Consider the following 17,766-nt stretch of genomic DNA (forward strand, 5'->3'; position numbering starts at 1 on the left):
AGTTAGTGACTGCCGCCTTCCCTAGAGCAGCAGCTCCACAGGAGCTGAGCAGCATAGTATCTTGTTCATTCCCAGGGCTTAGCACAATGGCTGGCAAGTAGCGGTTACTCAACAAATGCTTATTGAGTGAAAGCCTGAATGAATGAGTAAGTATTTTTTTCCCATATTATTACTTCCAATGGGTTCATGGTATTCCATTGTACAAATGTAACCTAGTTAACTTAACCACTGCCCTATTATGGATATATTGCTTTCCAGTTTTTCATTACGCTGAAACATGTGAAGTAATCTAAATGGCTATTGGGAATATTGTTGACCATGGACAGATTATGCAGGCATTAAAATCCTAGTAAGCATTTTTATTAAAATGGGTGAAATGAGTACATTAAGTGAAAAAAGCATAATATAAAATTTTATATATATCTACAGCATTTTTTTTTTTTTTTGAGTCAGCATCTCTGTCACCTAGGCTGGAGTACAGTGAGGTGATCTTGGGTTACTGCAACTTTGCCTCTAGCTCAAGCAGTCCCACTACCTCAGCCTCCTGAGTAGCTAGGACTACAGGTGTACACCACCATGACTGGCTAATTTTTGTACTTTTTGTAGAGATGGGGTTTCACCATGTTGTCCAACCTGGTCTTGGACTCCTGGGCTCAAGTGATTTGCCTGCCTTGGCCTCCCAAAGTGCTGGGATTACAAGCATGAGCCACCACACCTGGCCAACATGATCTTAACTATGTAAAAGTGCATAGAAAAAACTAGTATGAAATAAACTAAAATGTTAATTATACATTTCAAGTTGACATGATTACAGATAATTCTTCTTTTCGGTTTTTTTTTTGGTTTTTTTTTTTTTTTTTGAGACAAAGTCTCACTCTGTCATCCATGCTGGAGTACAGTGGCTCGATCTTGGCTCACTGCAACCTCCGCCTCCTGGGTGCAAGCTATTCTCGTGCCTCAGCCTCCTGAGTATCTGGGATTACAGGTGCGCACCACCACAGCACGTCTGGCTAATTTTTTTGTATTTTTAGTTGAGACAGGGTTTCACCAAGTTGGCCAGGCTGGTCTTGAACTCCTGACTTTAGGTGATACTCCCCCGTCAGCCTCCCAAAGTGCTGGGATTACATGCGTGAGCCACTGCACCCGGCCTGATTTTTTTTTTTTTTTTCTAATCTTTTTTATTTTAAGATGGAATCTCGCTCTGTCACCAGGTTGGAGTGCAGTGGCATGATCTTGGCTCATTGCAACCTCTGACTCCCTGGTTCAAGTGACTCTCCTGCCTCAGCCTCCCAAGTAGCTGAGATTAGAGGCATGCACCACCAGGCACAGCTAATTTTTGTGTTTTTAGTAGAGATGGGGTTTCACCTGACCTCATGATTCGCCCACCTCAGCCTCCCAAAATGCTGGGATTACAGGCATGAGCCACCGCACCTAGTCTGATTGTTTTTAAGTATATCAGTAATACATGGGATTTTTTCCTTTCCTTCCTTCCTTCTGTCCTTCCTTCCTTTTTTTTTTTTTTTTTTTTTTGATAGAGTCTGACTCTGGGTCTGTTGCCCAGGCTGGAGTGCAGTGGTGCAATCTTGGCTCACTGCAACCTTCAGCTCCCGGGTTCGAGCAATTCTCCTGCCTCAGCCTCCTGAGTAGATGGGATTACAGGTGCACACCACCATGCCCAACTAATTTTTGTATTTTTAGTAGAGACAAGGTTTCACCATATTGGTCAAGCTGGTCTCGAACTCCTGACCTCAGGTGATCCACCCACCTCGGCCTCCCAACATGCTGGGGTTACAGGTGTGAGCCACTGTGCCTGGCTGGAATTTTTTCTTTATGCTTTTCTGTGTTTTCTAAGTTTACTGCTGTGGGTGTGTGTGTGTGTGTGTGTTTACTATGATTCAGTGATTACTAAAGATAGTCAAAAGCAGATTTAGGAACCATCAAGCCCTAGATAATTGTCTAACTGTTTGAAGCATACGTGCTGACAACAGCTCTTGCCCTTCAGGTTGCTCTGGGCATGTGTTACTTGGGTTTACAGAGTAGCAAGGGTAGACTTTCCTATGGAGCCTCCACAGCTGGTCAGGGGTGTGTGTGTGTGTGTGTGTGTGTGTGGTGTTCTAGGTAATGGGGCTCATCAAAATGGTGATTTGGGGATGAGAGTGCTCTGGAGATGTGCTCAGGGTTGGGAACACTTCACAACTGCTCCTCACATCTGTTTTTAGAGCTTGAAGAGGGCTCATGCGGCCTGAGGCATTGTCACCGCCTTTTACCCACTTAACTTTAGGTAGTGGTTCTCAAATCCGAGCCCTTTTGGGGATTCATGAGGTCAAAACTATCTTCATACTAAGACCAAGATGTGGTTTGCCTTTTCATTTTCATTCTCTCACGGGGCACGGCGAAGTTTCCCAGATGTTATACATTTTAGGACATACTGGCTGCAGAAGCAGATAGGAGAATCCAGAAGTAGACAGGAGAATGTCTGTGAGGCCAGACATTAAGAAGGGTTGCAGAAATATAAAACAATGCCAACCGTCTCCCTAAAAATGTTTTATTATGACAAATATATTTATTTTTCATTAAAATGCTATTTATGTTAACATACAAGTTTATTATCATTTTAAATGAATTAATATTGTTAAAAAATTTCTCAGTTTAATTTCCAATATGATAATTAAGAGTGTAAAGAAATTATGAGACCAAAAAGTTTGAAAACCACTGAATTAAGGAGACCGGAAGAGAACTTTTTTTTTTTTTTTTGAGACGGAGTCTGGCTCTGTCACCCAGGCTGCAGCGCAGTGGCCGGATCACAGCTCACTGCAAGCTCCGCCTCCCAGGTTCACGCCATTCTCCTGCCTCAGCCTCCTGAGTAGCTGGGACTACAGGCGCCCGCCACCTCGCCTGGCTAGTTTTTTGTATTTTTTAGTAGAGACGGGGTTTCATCGTGTTAGCCAGGATAGTCTCGATCTCCTGACCTCGTGATCCACCCGCCTCGGCCTCCCAAAGTGCTGGGATTACAGGCTTGAGCCACCGCACCCGGCCTTTTTTTTTTTTTTTTTTTTAATTTTTGAGACGGAGTCTTGCTTTGTCACCCAAGCTGGAGTGCCATGGTGCGATCTCGGCTCACTGCAACCTCTGCTTCCCAGGCTCAAGCCATTCTCCTGCCTCAGCCTCCCGAATAGCTGGGATTACAGGCATATGCCACCACGCCTGGCTAATTTTTGTATTTTTAGTAACGACAGAGTTTCCCCCATGTTGGCCAGGCTGGTCTCGAACTCCTGACCTCAGGTGATCCGCCCACCTCAGCCTCCCGAAGTACTGTCTTGTTCATCACTGAATCCCTAGCACCAGTTGCAGGTGTGAGCCACCGTGCCCAGCTGAGAACTATTTTTATGGTGGGTTGATTATGGCTCAGTACACCAGTTGGTGAATTGCATGATTCAGAAACACAAAGCCTAAGGTGTGTAGAAGTCTTTGATATTACATTAATTCCCTCTCTCTCTTTCTCTCTTTCTCTTTTTTTAGAGATTATGCACGATGTGATAAAGAAGGTTAAGAAGAAGGGGGAATGGAAGGTGAGTAGAAAGTACAGTTAATGGGCTTAAGGTGAGTTCACATAGAAAAATCAGAAGGGGATGGAGTTGGAGGAAAGTTGTAGGCAGGAATGAGAGCTTTTGCTGTCCAGAGAGTACAGAATGCTCCTGGATTGGAGAAAGATGATCTGCTCTGCCTCACATTTCATATGGTCTTGGTTAAGAGGTCTGTGTGTCATAAAGCTTATCTTAAAGACCACCTTGTCAGGCAGTTAGCAGTGCCTGACTCTTTTGTTCAAACAAAACATTACCTGGAACCCGTTAGATAAAGCAGAAGAAGGTATAATTCTGCTGGCTCTGGGAGAGGAAGAAGAGGCCTTCTTGCCCCTTTGTGGCCATAAAGCATCTCCATGGAGTCCATGCACAGTTTGGGCTCAAAGCCCTCATCTGGTCTATCCTCATTGAACTGTAACTACATAAGACAAGCCAGGCGCGGTGGCTCAAGCCTGTAATCCCAGCACTTTGGGAGGCCGAGACGGGCGGATCACGAGGTCAGGAGATCGAGACCATCCTGGCTAACACGGTGAAACCCCGTCTCTACTAAAAAATACAAAAAACTAGCCGGGCGAGGTGGCGGGCGCCTGTAGTCCCAGCTACTCGGGAGGCTGAGGCAGGAGAATGGCGTGAACCCGGGAGGCGGAGCTTGCAGTGAGCTGAGATCCGGCCACTGCACTCCAGCCTGGGTGACAGAGCAAGACTCCGTCTCAAAAAAAAAAAAAAAAAAAACTACATAAGACAAAAATAGTAAGCTCGTTTATTCATATAACATTAAGAGCAATGCTGGAAACTATAGTGTACTTGAAAGAAGTATTTAAGCCAATCAAACTGAGAGTGGGCCGGGTTCCTGGAGTGGGTGGTACAGGAGTGGCACCTGCTGCCCCCTATGCATGAAGTCAGCATTTTAAGGACTACTTGGTTGTCTGAGGTTGAGAATTATACTGGCCAGAAGAGTGTGCAGTTTTACTTGATTTTTTTGCATGTTGCTGAAGGATTTATACCAGCCAAGAAAGCCCTTAAGTTTTCCTGCAGTCAAAAGCCCATGCAGTTTCAAGTGCATTGGGCCTAGGAACAACGGAGCTGATTAGTATGGGAGGATTTTGAAGTCTCACCAGGGGCCTTTGTTTTAACCATCACATCTGTCCTCACCACCCACAAGGGGAGGCTGTCCGATGGGAACTCTTTTTTTTTTTTTTTGAGACGGAGTCTCGCTCTGTCGCCCGGGCTGGAGTGCAGTGGCGTGATCTCCACTCACTGCAAGCTCCGCCTCCCGGGTTCACGCCATTCTCCTGCCTCAGCCTCCCGTGTAGCTGGGACTACAGGCGCCCGCCACTGCGCCTGGCTAATTTTTGTATTTTTAGTAGAGATGGGGTTTCACCGTGTTAGCCAGGATGGTCTCGATCTCCTGACCTCGTGATCCGCCCGTCTCGGCCTCCCAAAGTGCTGGGATTACAGGCGTGAGCCACCGCGCCCAGCCCAATGGGAACTCTTTAGCATACCTTTCTCTCTTACCCTTCCCATCAGTGACAGGCTTGTAGACATGTGAATTTTAAACCAATCTTTTTTTTTTTTTTTTTTTTTTGAGGTGGAGTCTCACTCTGTCGCCCGGACTGGAGTGCAGTGGCCAGATCTCAGCTCACTGCAAGCTCCGCCTCCCGGGTTTACGCCATTCTCCTGCCTCAGCCTCCTGAGTAGCTGGGACTACAGGCGCCCGCCACCTCGCCCGGCTAGTTTTTTTTTTTTTTTTGTATTTTTAGTAGAGACGGGGTTTCACCGTGTTAGCCAGGATGGTCTCGATCTCCTGACCTCGTGATCCACCCGTCTCGGCCTCCCAAAGTGCTGGGATTACAGGCTTGAGCCACCGCGCCCGGCCAAACCAATCTTGAGGAAGCTGCCTTGTATAATAAAAACTAATTGGCCCTTGTACTGCAGCAGAAAGCTTTCTCATCCACACTATCTGCCCTGATGTGTCTTCCTCCTATTGCCTCCTTCTCAGTTTATAGCATTACAAAAAGGGAGGAGAAATAGCCTTGTTTTAACTGCCAGCTTCTTCTCCACTGTGGGCTGAATGAAGATAAGAAAGGTTAGCTGAAGAGTTGCAGGTCTGAAGCTTTTGGGCCAGGACTGGAGCATTCTTGTTCTTCCAGCCTAGACTGAGGTACACTATGTCCCAGCTGACATGTGTGTTAGTGGCACAGTTCTGATGATGCCTTTCATTAAGTCCCCACATACCAGACCCCATGTGCAGGCGGTAGTGTTCACTCTCCCCTTAAACACAAGTGTATGCCCTGAAAAAGTACTCACTAATATGATTATCTCTGAATGTTGGAGCTGTAGATGATATTTTCCTTTATTTGTTTATTTATTTTTGAGACAGAGTCTTGCTGTTGCCCAGGCTGGAGTGCAATGGCGTGATCTCAGCTCACTGCAACCTCCGCTTCCTGGGTTCAAACGATTCTCCTGTCTCAGCCTCTCGAGTAGCTGGGATTACAGGTGTGAGCCACCACACCTGGCTAATGTTTGTATTTTTGTAGAGACAGGGTTTCACCATCCTGGCCAGGCTGGTCTCGAACTCCTGACCTCAAGTGATCCACCCACCTCGGCCTCCCAAAATGTTGGGATTACAGACATGAGCCACCATGCCCAACTGATTTTTTATCTTTTTTAAATGGGTATTTACTTTATTATGGGAAATAAAAACTTTTTTTTTAAGTTTATAAAATTAGGTCAGTGAGAGGAAACTCTAACTCCTAGAAGGTTAGGTTAGGGTGTGGGAGGTACAAGCGAGCATGTAGCCCCTGGGGCTTCTGGTCCATAGGAAATATGGCTTCTTCTGTACTCTGCACTTCTGGAGCTCCTTTTGGTGTCTTAATGGGGTAAGCTGAGCGAGAACCACAGCAGATGCCATGCAGCCAATATGCTGTTTTCTTTCCTTGCAGGTGCTGGTGGTGGATCAGTTAAGCATGAGGATGCTGTCCTCCTGCTGCAAGATGACAGACATCATGACCGAGGGCATAACAAGTGAGCATGCTCTCTGTGCTTGAGCAGTACTGGAGCCTTCTCTCTGTGGCGGGCTTAGCTCTTTCCTATTCGTTATTATCTCCTTTGATTTTAGATTCTTCCAGCAACCTGTGTGCTAAGACCAGAAGCTCCTGAGAGTCCCAAGGCTGTCTTGTTCATTACTGAATCCCTAGCACCAAATCCAGGGCTAGATGCTCATTCAATGTGTGTTAAAGGAATGCCAAAAGAAAGGTTAAATCAAGAAAGAAAAGGCAGCCCACCCAAAAGAAAAAAAGTTCTGAGCAGGCACTTAACAAAAGACGAAATCCAAATGGCCAATCAATCTATGAAAATTGTCCACTGTCACTAGTGGTCAGGGAAATGCAATTCAAACCAGAGTGTGAGATGCCAATATAGATTCAAAATATTAGAATATTTAATCTCTGAGAGTGCCAAGTGACGGTGGGAAGGTAGAAAAATGGAAACTCCTATGTGATGGAATGTCTGCCCCTTTGAAAAGCACTTGGCAGTGTCTAGTAAAGTTGAAGGTATGCATGTCCCGTGAGCCAGCAAGTCTGTGGTCAGGTGTATGTCCTAGACAACCTCAGGTATGTGTGCCTAGGATACATGTGCAGGAATACATGTGCAGTGTTGCTCATAGGTGCCCCAAGTGGAAAACAACCAAAACATACATCAAGTGTAGAATGGTTAAGTCAGTTTCGGTGCAATTACACAACAGAACACTCTACAGGGATGAAAATGGGCGAGCCCTGAGCGCTCACAGTAACATGAATGCATCTGATAAACAACGGTGAGCAAAGACAGCAACACACGCAAGACCACTGAGAGTGAGCCTTCATTCCACAGAGTTCAGACCGCAGAGCTCAGCTGTGTTGTTTTAAAATGCAGATGTAGGGGGTAAAACCTCAAGAGAAGAGCTCACCATTCAAAGGAGGATAATGGTTCTGTTTGCAGGGAAGAGAGGAAATGGCGTTGACAGAGGGGAATGTGAGCTGGAGCCAGGGCGCTTACGTGGTGCTGATTGGGTTTTTGTTTCTTAACTGGGGTGGTGCTTATTTAGACATTTGCCTTATAGTTATTTGTATGTTTATGTTTTGTTCACGCTTTGGAATGTGTGCTATAACTTTTGGTAAATAACAAGGAGTATGATTGCTGGATCACATGATGAGTGTGTTTAGATTTGTAAGATACTGCCAAACCAGTGTTCAAAGGGGCTCACCATTTTGCATTCCCAGCAGTAGTGAATGAGAGTTCCTGTTGCTCCACATCCTTACCAGCATTTGGAGTTGTCAGTGTTCTGGATTTTGAGCATTCTACTAGCTGTGTAGTGGTACGGTATCGTTGTTTTAATTTGCATTTCCTTGATGACCTAGGATGTGGAGCGTCTTTTCACATGCTTATTTGCCATCTGTAGATTGTTTTTTGGTGCAGTGTCTGTAAGGTCTTTGGCCCATTTTTTAATTGGGTTCTTTGTTTTCTTATTGTTGAATTTTAAAGGATCTTCATATATTTTGGATAACAGTTCTTTATCAGATGTGTCTTTTGGAAATATTTGCCCTCAGTCTGTGACTTGTCTTTTCATTCTCTTGATGGCATCTTTCACAGAGCAGTAATTTTTAATTTTAATGAAGTCCAGCTTATCAATTCTTTTTTTCATGGATTGTCACTTTGGTGTCATATCTAAAAAGTCATTGCAAAATCCAAGGCTGCCTAGCTTTTCTTTTATGTAATCCTCTAGGAGTTTTATAATTTTGCATTTTACATTTAGGTCTGTGATCCATTTTGAGTCAACATTTCTAAAGGGTATAAGACATGTGTCTGTATTCATTTTGGTTGCACATGGATGTGATTCCTTCATTTTTAAAAAACAGATCCAGTGTATCTATCAGCAGAAGCCTAGTCCTGTAAATGGCATACACAGTTTTTTGTTTTGTTTTGTTTTGTTTTTTTGAGACCTAGTCTTGCTGTCTCCCAGGCTGGAGGGCAGTGGCGCAGTCTTATCTCATCACAACCTCTGCCTCCTGGGTTCAAGCGATTATCCTGCCTCAGCCTCCCAAGTAGCTGGGATTATAGGCACCTGCCACTGTGCCCAGCTAATTTTTGTATTTTTAGTAGAGACAGGGTTTTACCATTTTGGCAGGCTTGTCTCAAACTTCTGACCTTAGGTGATCCACCTGCTTTGGCCTCCCAAAGTGGTCGGATTACAGGTGTGAGCCACCGCACCTGGCACACATACACAATTTTTGATGTGACTTTTATGTCATTTAGTGATCTAAGTCAGTGTGTGTGTTTTGTTTTTTTTTTTTTTTTGAGACGCAGTCTCGCTCTGTCGCCCGGGCTGGAGTGCAGTGGCCGGATCTCAGCTCACTGCCCGCTCCGCCTTCCGGGTTTACGCCATTCTCCTGCCTCAGCCTCCCGAGTAGCTGGGACTACAGACGCCCGCCACCTCGCCCGGCTAGTTTTTTGTATTTTTTTTTTTAGTAGGGACGGGGTTTCACCGTGTTAGCCAGGATGGTCTCGATCTCCTGACCTCGTGATCCGCCCGTCTCGGCCTCCCAAAGTGCTGGGATTACAGGCTTGAGCCACCGCGCCCGGCCGTCAGTGTGTTTTTTGTTTGTTTTTGAGACAGAATCTCGCTCTGTTGCCCAGGATGGAGTATAGTGGTGCAATCTTGGCTCACTGCAGACTCCGCCTCTGGGATCAGGCAATTCTCATGCCTCAGCCTCCTGAGTAGCTGGGATTACAAGCAGGCACCAGCACACCTGGAGATATATATATATATATATATATATATATATATATTTTTTTTTTTTTTAGTAGAGACAGGGTTTCACCATGTTGGCCAAGCTGGTCTTCAACTCCTGGCCTCAAGTTTTCTGCTCACTTTGGCCTCCCAAAGTGCTGGGATTACAGATGTGAGCTACCGTGCCCTGCCCCAAGTCAGTTTTAAGACTAGGCTTGCCCCTATTTTGAGCTTACGATGTTATTTTCTTCATTGAATTTTTGAAACTATTTTTTTCGTCTATCAAAGCAAAAACAAACAAAACAACCCACAAAAGTAAAGGGGAAAAACACCAAATGGAGCTAACAAGGATCTAAGAAAAGAACAGTAACCCCCTGTCCTCCCATCTCCCATCCTCGGGGTCCATTACCCCAGAGACAGCCGCGTCGCTCTTCATTCTGGTCATCTTTTTGATTTTTCTACATAAATGCTTGTTCTATTATCTCTTGAATCATTAATTGACTTCCTGTGGGAGACGGGGATTCAGAGCGCTCCACTATACACAGACTCTCTCCTACCCCTAAAAGTGGTTTTTAAAAAATGTCCTGCGGCCAGGCACGGTGGTTCAAGCCTGTAATCCCAGCACTTTGGGAGGCCAAGACAGGCGGATCACGAGGTCAGGAGATCGAGACCATCCTGGCGAACACGGTGAAACCCCGTCTCTACTAAAAAATACAAAAAACTAGCCGGGCGAGGTGGTGGGCGCCTGTAGTCCCAGCTACTCGGGGGGCTGAGGCAAGAGAATGGCGTGAACCCAGGAGGCGGAGCTTGCAGTGAGCTGAGATCTGGCCACTGCACTTTGGGAGGTGGAGGCAGGCGGCTCACAAGGTCAGGAATTTGAGACCAGCCTGTCCAACATAGTGAAACCCCATCTCTACTAAAAATACAAAAATTAGCCAAGCGTGGTGGCATGTGCCTGTAGTCCCAGCTACTCAGGAAGCTGAGGCAGGAGAATCGCTTGAACCTGGGAGGTGGAGGTTGCAGTGAGCTGAGATCGTGCCCCTGCACTCCAGCGTGGACGACAGAGCAAGACTATCTCAAAAAGAAAAAAAGAAAAAAGTGTTCTTACTTAGCAAAATTTAAAAGTTAGCAACCCTATGTTGAAGCTCTGAAATATTTTGGGGGCAAGTATTAGTGGCCTAGTAAATTAAAAAATCTATAACCACTGGTAAAGTAGATGTTTGGGGATTTTGGTATTAATTTGAACATTATTTGGGGTGAAAGTCTTTATAAATGTTCCAAGTCTTTATCAATGTTACAGTCTTTTAAAGTGATGCTTTTATCTACTTAAATCATCTGCACAGGAAGAATGGCACCTGTATAATTGCCTTGCTCCCTCCATGCCAGAAGACAGTAGATAACACATTTTAAGCATTACCAGGTGATTGGTAAGATTCTCCCAAACGCTGTTCTTTCCAGGTGAAGTCACTGACATAACTGTAGAGGAAACAAGCAAACCAAAGCCCATGGTTTGTTTTAACCAAATAGAATGTTTAATCTTTGCGCTGTTGAAGGAAGCAATATTGTATAGAGGATGTGGTTGGAATGCCTTCATTTGATATGCAGAGGAGAGCAATGAAACTATCCAGCTGTTGATAAATAAACCCAACATGGAAATTCTAAAGGAATTGGGATTGTCTAGGGCAGATGAGACAAAGCGGAAGAAGAGGCAGAGGACCCATTCTTGACAGAATTAGATAGCATTTTCCATTTTGTCTCAGAACAGATCAGTGAATTTACTTAAACTGAAATGGGAAGTGAGAAATATCTAGTGTGATAAGATTTCAGATTTTCCTTTGTTGTTATTTTTGTTTTTGAGATGGAGTCTCTGTCACTCAGGCTGGAGTCCAGTGGTACGATCTTGGCTCACTGCAACCTCCACCTCCTATGTTCAAGCAATTCTCCCACCTCAGCCTCCTGAGTGACTAGAATTATAGGCACATTCCAACATGCCTGGCTAATTTTTGTAGTTTTTTAGTAGAGATGAGGTTTCACCCTGTTGGCCAGGCTGGTCTTGAACTCCAGACCTCAAGTGATGTGCCCACCCCTCAGCCTTCCAGAGTGCTGGGATTACAGGCATGAGCCACCATACCCAGCCTGGATTTCAGATTCTAACATCTTGGGCATGTTGAGACCATGGAATTCACTCCCAAGGAACGTGGTAACCTTAAGGAATGGGTGAATGATTGTTTCCCCCCCACTGTAGATATTTATCTGCAACAGTCTGAAGGTAGCCTGTCTATATTGCTTCTGGTTTTATGGTCACCCATCATGTTTTCTTATTCACTGTGGGTTGTTTTGTTGTCTAGTTGTGGAAGATATCAACAAGCGCAGAGAGCCACTCCCTAGCCTGGAGGCTGTGTATCTCATCACTCCATCCGAGAAGGTAAACCTTCCACCAGAGGAGGACTCTGGCTAAGGTTAGATGAACTGGCTTGGGATTTATGTGTCACAGACTGTCTGACATTTCTAGGTTAAGCACGCATTTAACACACTGCTCTGTTTAAGCATGCAATCCACAATGGGGTGGGGCGGAGGGTGGTGTTTATGCAGTGAGAAGTGATGTATTAAACGTTCTTAAACACAGCAGCTGTACAGAAAACCAGAGCCTGTGTTCCATGGCCCTGCATCATTCTAGTTTTCCCCCTTGCACTCCCTCTTCAGGTAGGACCCACTCTGTCTCATTAGCAGTCCACCTCCAGACTTTGGTATTTTATGCTTGCTTTCTTTTTTTTTTTTTTTTTTTTTTGAGGTGGAGTCTCGCTCTGTCGCCCGGACTGGAGTGCAGTGGCCAGATCTCAGCTCACTGCAAGCTCCGCCTCCCGGGTTTACGCCATTCTCCTGCCTCAGCCTCCCGAGTAGCTGGGACTACAGGCGCCCGCCACCTCGCCCAGCTAGTTTTTGTATTTTTAGTAGAGAAGGGGTTTCACTGTGTTAGCCAGGATGGTCTCGATCTCCTGACCTCGTGATCCGCCTGTCTCGGCCTCCCAAAGTGCTGGGATTACAGGCTTGAGCCACCGCGCCCGGCCTTATGCTTTCATTTTATTTTATCAATATCCAGTTACTGTTCAGATTTACCTGTCTTATAATTTTGGAGGTTACTTCAAATCACCTTCCAAACAAGGTCCAACTCCTTGCTTTTGGGTAATAGTTGTCTTAGGCAGGTTTTGTTTTGTTTTGTCATTTTTGTTTTGTTTTTTTTGAGACAGAGTCTAACTCTGTTGCCCAGGCTGGAGTGCAGTGGCACAATCTCAGCTCACTGCAACCTCCACCTCCCGGGTTCAAGATTCTCCTGCCTCACCCTGCCGAGTAGCTGGGATTACAAGCACCCCCCTGCCACACCCAGCTAATTTTTGTATTTTTATTAGAGACGGGGTTTCACCATGTTGGCCAGGCTGGTCTCAAACTCCTGACCTCAAGTGATCCACCTGTCTCAGTCTCCCAAAGTGCTGGGATTACAAGCGTGAGCCACTAGGCTCAGCCTTTTTTTTTGAGCCAGGTCTCATCCATCACCCAGGCTGGAGTGCAGTGGTGTGGTCACAGCTCACTACAGCCCCGACCTCTGGAGCTTAAGTGATCCTCCCACCTCAGCCTCCCAAATAGCTGGGACTGCAGGCACACGCCACCATGCCCAGCTAATTTTTGGTAGAGATGGGGGTCTTGCTATGTTGCCCAGGCTAGTGGCAAACTCCTGAGCTCAAGCAATCCACCTGCCTTGGCCTCCCAAAGTGTTGGGATTACAGGCGTGAGCCACCACACCAGCCTTAGGTGTCTTAGGCTATATAAATTTCCTCCAATTTTCACACTTTCTTTCCACTTTGAAAACTGGCCTACATATGAGTTTCTACAGATACAAGTAAATTGCCAAAAGGTCATCAATGTGAATCTCCTGGAAGGTTTCTGCCCAATTTCCTTTTTTTGTGGGTGTCTTCCTAACAACTAATTACATGGCTCCAGAGAACTGATACTGTCATTCCAGAATGAGCTAAGAAGGCCTTTGTTCATCTAAACTCTGAAATAATACTAATTTTAAGTCCTCAGGACTTGGTTGTGGCCAAACATGAGTGTTAGAATTATGCATCAAAAATCCCCTGATTTTGTGCAAGTGTCTTGAAGCCATTGGATTTAACTCAGTTCAGATACAGGTCCCATTTGGCTCTAGAATTGGATTCAGGTCTCTCTTTTTTCCCCCTGTCCACAGTCCGTCCACTCTCTCATCAGTGACTTTAAGGACCCGCCGACTGCTAAATACCGGGCCGCACACGTCTTCTTCACTGACTGTGAGTACAACCGAGAGCTGTCCCCAGTCCCGTCAGGCAGGTTAGCATTTCTGCACAGCTGGGCTGAGCCAAAACTAAGGCAGGTCAAGAGGGAAGAAATGGGTTGTTACCATGCTTGTCCCAATCTGCTAGTTTCTCTTCAGAAGACACATTGCATAAGAGACAAAAATAAGTGCACCAAATACAAACCCACTAGATCATGCAGTCCTTCCTGCTGAAAAATAGCACACAAGCACTTCTTCTCAGGACTGACAGGCTTGGTGCTGAGAATGACCTTCCTGAGGCTTGGCATTTCATTATGTAGACTTCCAGTCAGCACTGTATGCTGTAGTATGTTTCCATCAATTTTTCAACTACAAAGATATTCCAATCCAGTAGTCTTTGAATTAAATAGAACCTGCGTCATTACCATGGAATTAGTTTTCTTATGTTGTGGGGATTTTATGCTCAGATTCTGGCGGAGAAGCAGAGGGAGATGAATTGACCTGGATAGCTACAGAGTATAAAACAGTAAGAATTCACCCAGAGATCTTCTCTCTAGGGATAAACTCCCACGGCACTCACCGCTGAGAAAATGGAAAGGATATAGAAGAAGAATGATTTTGGCCAGGTGTGGTGGCTCACACCTGTAATCCCAGCACTTTGGGAGGCTGAGGTGGGTGGATCACCTGAGGTCAGGAGTTCAAGATCAGCCTGGCCAACATGGTGAAACCCTGTCTCTACAAAAATACAAAAATTAGCTGGACATGACGGCAGGTGCCTATAATCCCAACTACTCAGGAGGCTGAGGTGGGAGAATTGCTTGAACCCGGGAGGTAGAGGTTGCAGTGAGCAAGATCACGCCATTGCACTCCAGCCTGGGTGACAGAGTGAGACTCCATCTCAAAAAAAAAAAATCCTGATAAAATGAAGAGCCCACTGTACGTGTACAGCTATTAAATGAACCAGCAAATGGACAGGAAAGCCAACTGTCTTTTGTCATGCTTGCAGCTTGTCCAGATGCCCTGTTTAATGAACTGGTAAAATCTCGAGCAGCCAAAGTCATCAAAACTCTGACGGAAATCAATATTGCATTTCTCCCATATGAATCCCAGGTGAGCCTGAGTAGGGGGTGCGAAGGAAATCTGTATTCTCTCCTATTCTGAGAGGGTGGGGTGGGACCTACTAAAGAATGGGGGAGGGAAGGTACCATGCTGTGAATTGCCAAATAACAGGTTATAAGTGAATGTTTACTGAATGGAAATAGTATTCCATAGGGCCTGCCCCCTGCCCTCATCTTACTCTCCAGTTGTTTCTGACTTTGCATCAGCCTTGTGCCTTTCTTTGTGTGCATTTCATCCTTGCTCTCAGTGCTCACTCTTGTCGGCTGACTCCTTGAATAACCACAGAATAGCCAATCAGAAACGAGCTTGGAAGGAGAGCGAGGGAGGGGAGCAGAAGCATCCCATCTGCTGTGAAGGAGACTGTTTTTTAGGTAGAGATAACCTCAGCTTGTCATGTGCTGAAAGAGCAGATGGCAGCCTTCGTCATTAGCCGTTAACACTTCAAGTGCCAAATGCCAGGCTCATAAATTGCTCCGTTGGAAACAAACAAAATTATTAAACAAATAAAGGTGAAGCTGATTGTGAGAGAACAGACACAACTTGTCTTGGTATTTTAAGAGTTGTTAAAATGTCTTTTCTTACCAAACAAGGAAACAAAAACCACAGGACTTCAATGCATTTTATGGAGCTAAAAGATGATTGTGGCATATTGGATCTTTACAGATCAGCTTCGAGACACCGGAGAGTGACCTATTCTCAGAGAAAGAGAGACGCATAAGATGTAGTGTGAACATTTAAAAACAGGCTTCCAGGCCGGGCGCGGTGGCTCAAGCCTGTAATCCCAGCACTTTGGGAGGCCGAGACGGGTGGATCACGAGGTCAGGAGATCGAGACCATCCTGGCTAACACGGTGAAACCCCGTCTCTACTAAAAAATACAAAAAACTAGCCGGGCGAGGTGGCGGGCGCCTGTAGTCCCAGCTACTCGGAGGCTGAGGCAGGAGAATGGCGTGAACCCGGGAGGCAGAGCTTGCAGTGAGCTGAGAACCGGCCACTGCACTCCAGCCTGGGTGGCAGAGCAAGACTCCGTCTCAAAAAAAAAAAAAAAACAGGCTTCCTTCTCACTTGGCCTAAAGCCTGTCACCTGCTTGGGGAAAGGAATTTTTTTTTTCTTCTGTATGTTCCGTCCCTACGAGGACAGAACAAAATCCAGCTTTAGCATATTCAACAATATTATATTTCAGAAATTTTGAGAAAGTAATAAACTCTTTTTATATACCATTTTTTAAGGTTAAGGTAGTTTATATAAATGAGAATTTAAGAGAATACTGATAACTGGAAGACTCAGTCATTTAAGAGAGAATCTTCAACTTCTAGCACACTCCAAAAAAAAAGAAGTGGAAAAAGAAAAGACAAATATGGCCGGGTATGGTGGCTCACGCCTATAATCCCAGCACTTTGGGAGGCCGAGATGGGTGGATCATGAGGTCAGGAGATCGAGACCATCCTGTCTAACACGGTGAAACTCCATCTCTACTAAAAATACAAAAAAGTTAGCCGGGCGTGGTGGCGGATGCCTGTAGTCCCAGCTACTTGGGAGGCTGAGGCAGGAGAATGGTGTGAACCTGGGAAGCAGAGCTTGCAGTGAGCTGAGACCATGCCACTGCACTCTAGCCTGGGCAACAGAGCGAGACTCCATCTCAGAAAAAAAAAAAAGACAGAAAGAAAAGACAAATACTTAGAACATACTACTGAAAATAAGGTATTATTAAATCCATAAATAGCTCCTTTATTTGCCCGCAGTCACACACAGTATCTGGCTTGTCTCTTATTTATTGAAACTAAGCTTACAATTTCCAGTGTAGTCTCACATTAACCCCTTCTGCTGTCCTCCTGGCCTTGTCACTGTTCTCCAGGCACCCGAGACACACACCTGCCCAAGGTCCTTGGCACTACCTGTTCCCTGCATGTGGAAGTCCCCTGTTGGTGATAAACATCCCACCTTCAAGCCCTTGCTCAGATGTCACCTTCTCAGCGAGTCCTGGTGTCGTCCCTGTCCAGCCCTCCTAGACATCCTCCCCTGCTCTGATATTTTCTCATATACTTGCCAGTTTCTCAGGACCACGCAATTCGCTTTTCATTATGTTTATTGCCTGCTTTCTCCTGCTAGATTGCAAACTCCTTGAGGACAGGGATGTTTTGGTCACTAATAGTTCCCAAGTGTTTAGCACATGGGCACGTGGTAGGCACCCAGCACATATTGGTGGAAGAAACAGGAACATATTCTATAGACTCACTGCCAGGGTCAGAGAATATTCCGATAGTTCGCAATATGTATTAATACTTTTTCTGCTCCCCAGGTCTATTCCTTGGACTCTGCAGACTCTTTCCAAAGCTTCTACAGTCCCCACAAGGCTCAGATGAAGAATCCTATACTGGAGCGCCTGGCAGAGCAGATTGCGACCCTGTGTGCCACCCTGAAGGAGTACCCGGCTGTGCGGTATCGGGGGTAAGGCAGTGCACCTTTCTGCCCGTGGCATCCTGTGTGTCCCCCAAGCGAGGAGCTGGCCTGGACTCCTCCTCTGGCCTTAAGGTTCCTCTGACAGTTGTCTCAAGAAGATCAGGATTTGAGCATCTCTCACTTAAAATTATTCTTCCAATGGTTTTGTTATCTTCTAAATGTTATAGCAAAATATAATAATACATGCAGAAAAAAGCACAAATCAACTATTGAATAACAAAAATGTGAACCTCTATGTCATTGCAACTCAGGCTGCCTACCATTTTTCATGTCTTTCTGATCTTTAAAGACAAATACTATCTTTACTAAAGATGTTTCAGAGTAAGACAAAACACAAAGAGTAATTCTCCAAAGGACATGTTCCTCAGATTTTGTAAAGCCACACATTCGTCACTTGCTTGCTGTGTGCTGAGTGCTGGGGGCACCTGAAGCTGAAGACCCGGCCCATGATCAGGCAGGATGGGTGGGATTGCCTTCCAGTGTGTGTGTGCATGAGAGATGCACCCCTGCAGGCTCGGCCCTGCGAGACAGGACAG

At 45.5% G+C, this 17,766-nt stretch overlaps 1 protein-coding gene across 3 annotated transcripts in view; it reads left to right on the forward strand.

Moving 5' to 3' along the window:
* The window catches only part of STXBP1 (syntaxin binding protein 1), an 89,025-nt gene that overhangs the window by 38,183 nt on the left and 33,076 nt on the right, over positions 1 to 17,766 (forward strand). For all 3 annotated transcript variants that reach the window (XM_033191716.1, XM_033191717.1, XM_033191718.1), the window contains exons 2-7: positions 3,520 to 3,569; positions 6,524 to 6,605; positions 11,697 to 11,773; positions 13,589 to 13,667; positions 14,658 to 14,761; positions 17,070 to 17,218. In XM_033191716.1, coding sequence (XP_033047607.1) covers positions 3,520 to 3,569; positions 6,524 to 6,605; positions 11,697 to 11,773; positions 13,589 to 13,667; positions 14,658 to 14,761; positions 17,070 to 17,218 — 541 coding nt within the window. The remainder of the gene's footprint in view (positions 1 to 3,519; positions 3,570 to 6,523; positions 6,606 to 11,696; positions 11,774 to 13,588; positions 13,668 to 14,657; positions 14,762 to 17,069; positions 17,219 to 17,766) is intronic.

The sequence above is a fragment of the Trachypithecus francoisi genome, unplaced genomic scaffold (assembly GCF_009764315.1).
Source record: "Trachypithecus francoisi isolate TF-2019V2 unplaced genomic scaffold, Tfra_2.0 Contig01585, whole genome shotgun sequence".
NCBI classification, from domain to species: domain Eukaryota; kingdom Metazoa; phylum Chordata; class Mammalia; order Primates; family Cercopithecidae; genus Trachypithecus; species Trachypithecus francoisi.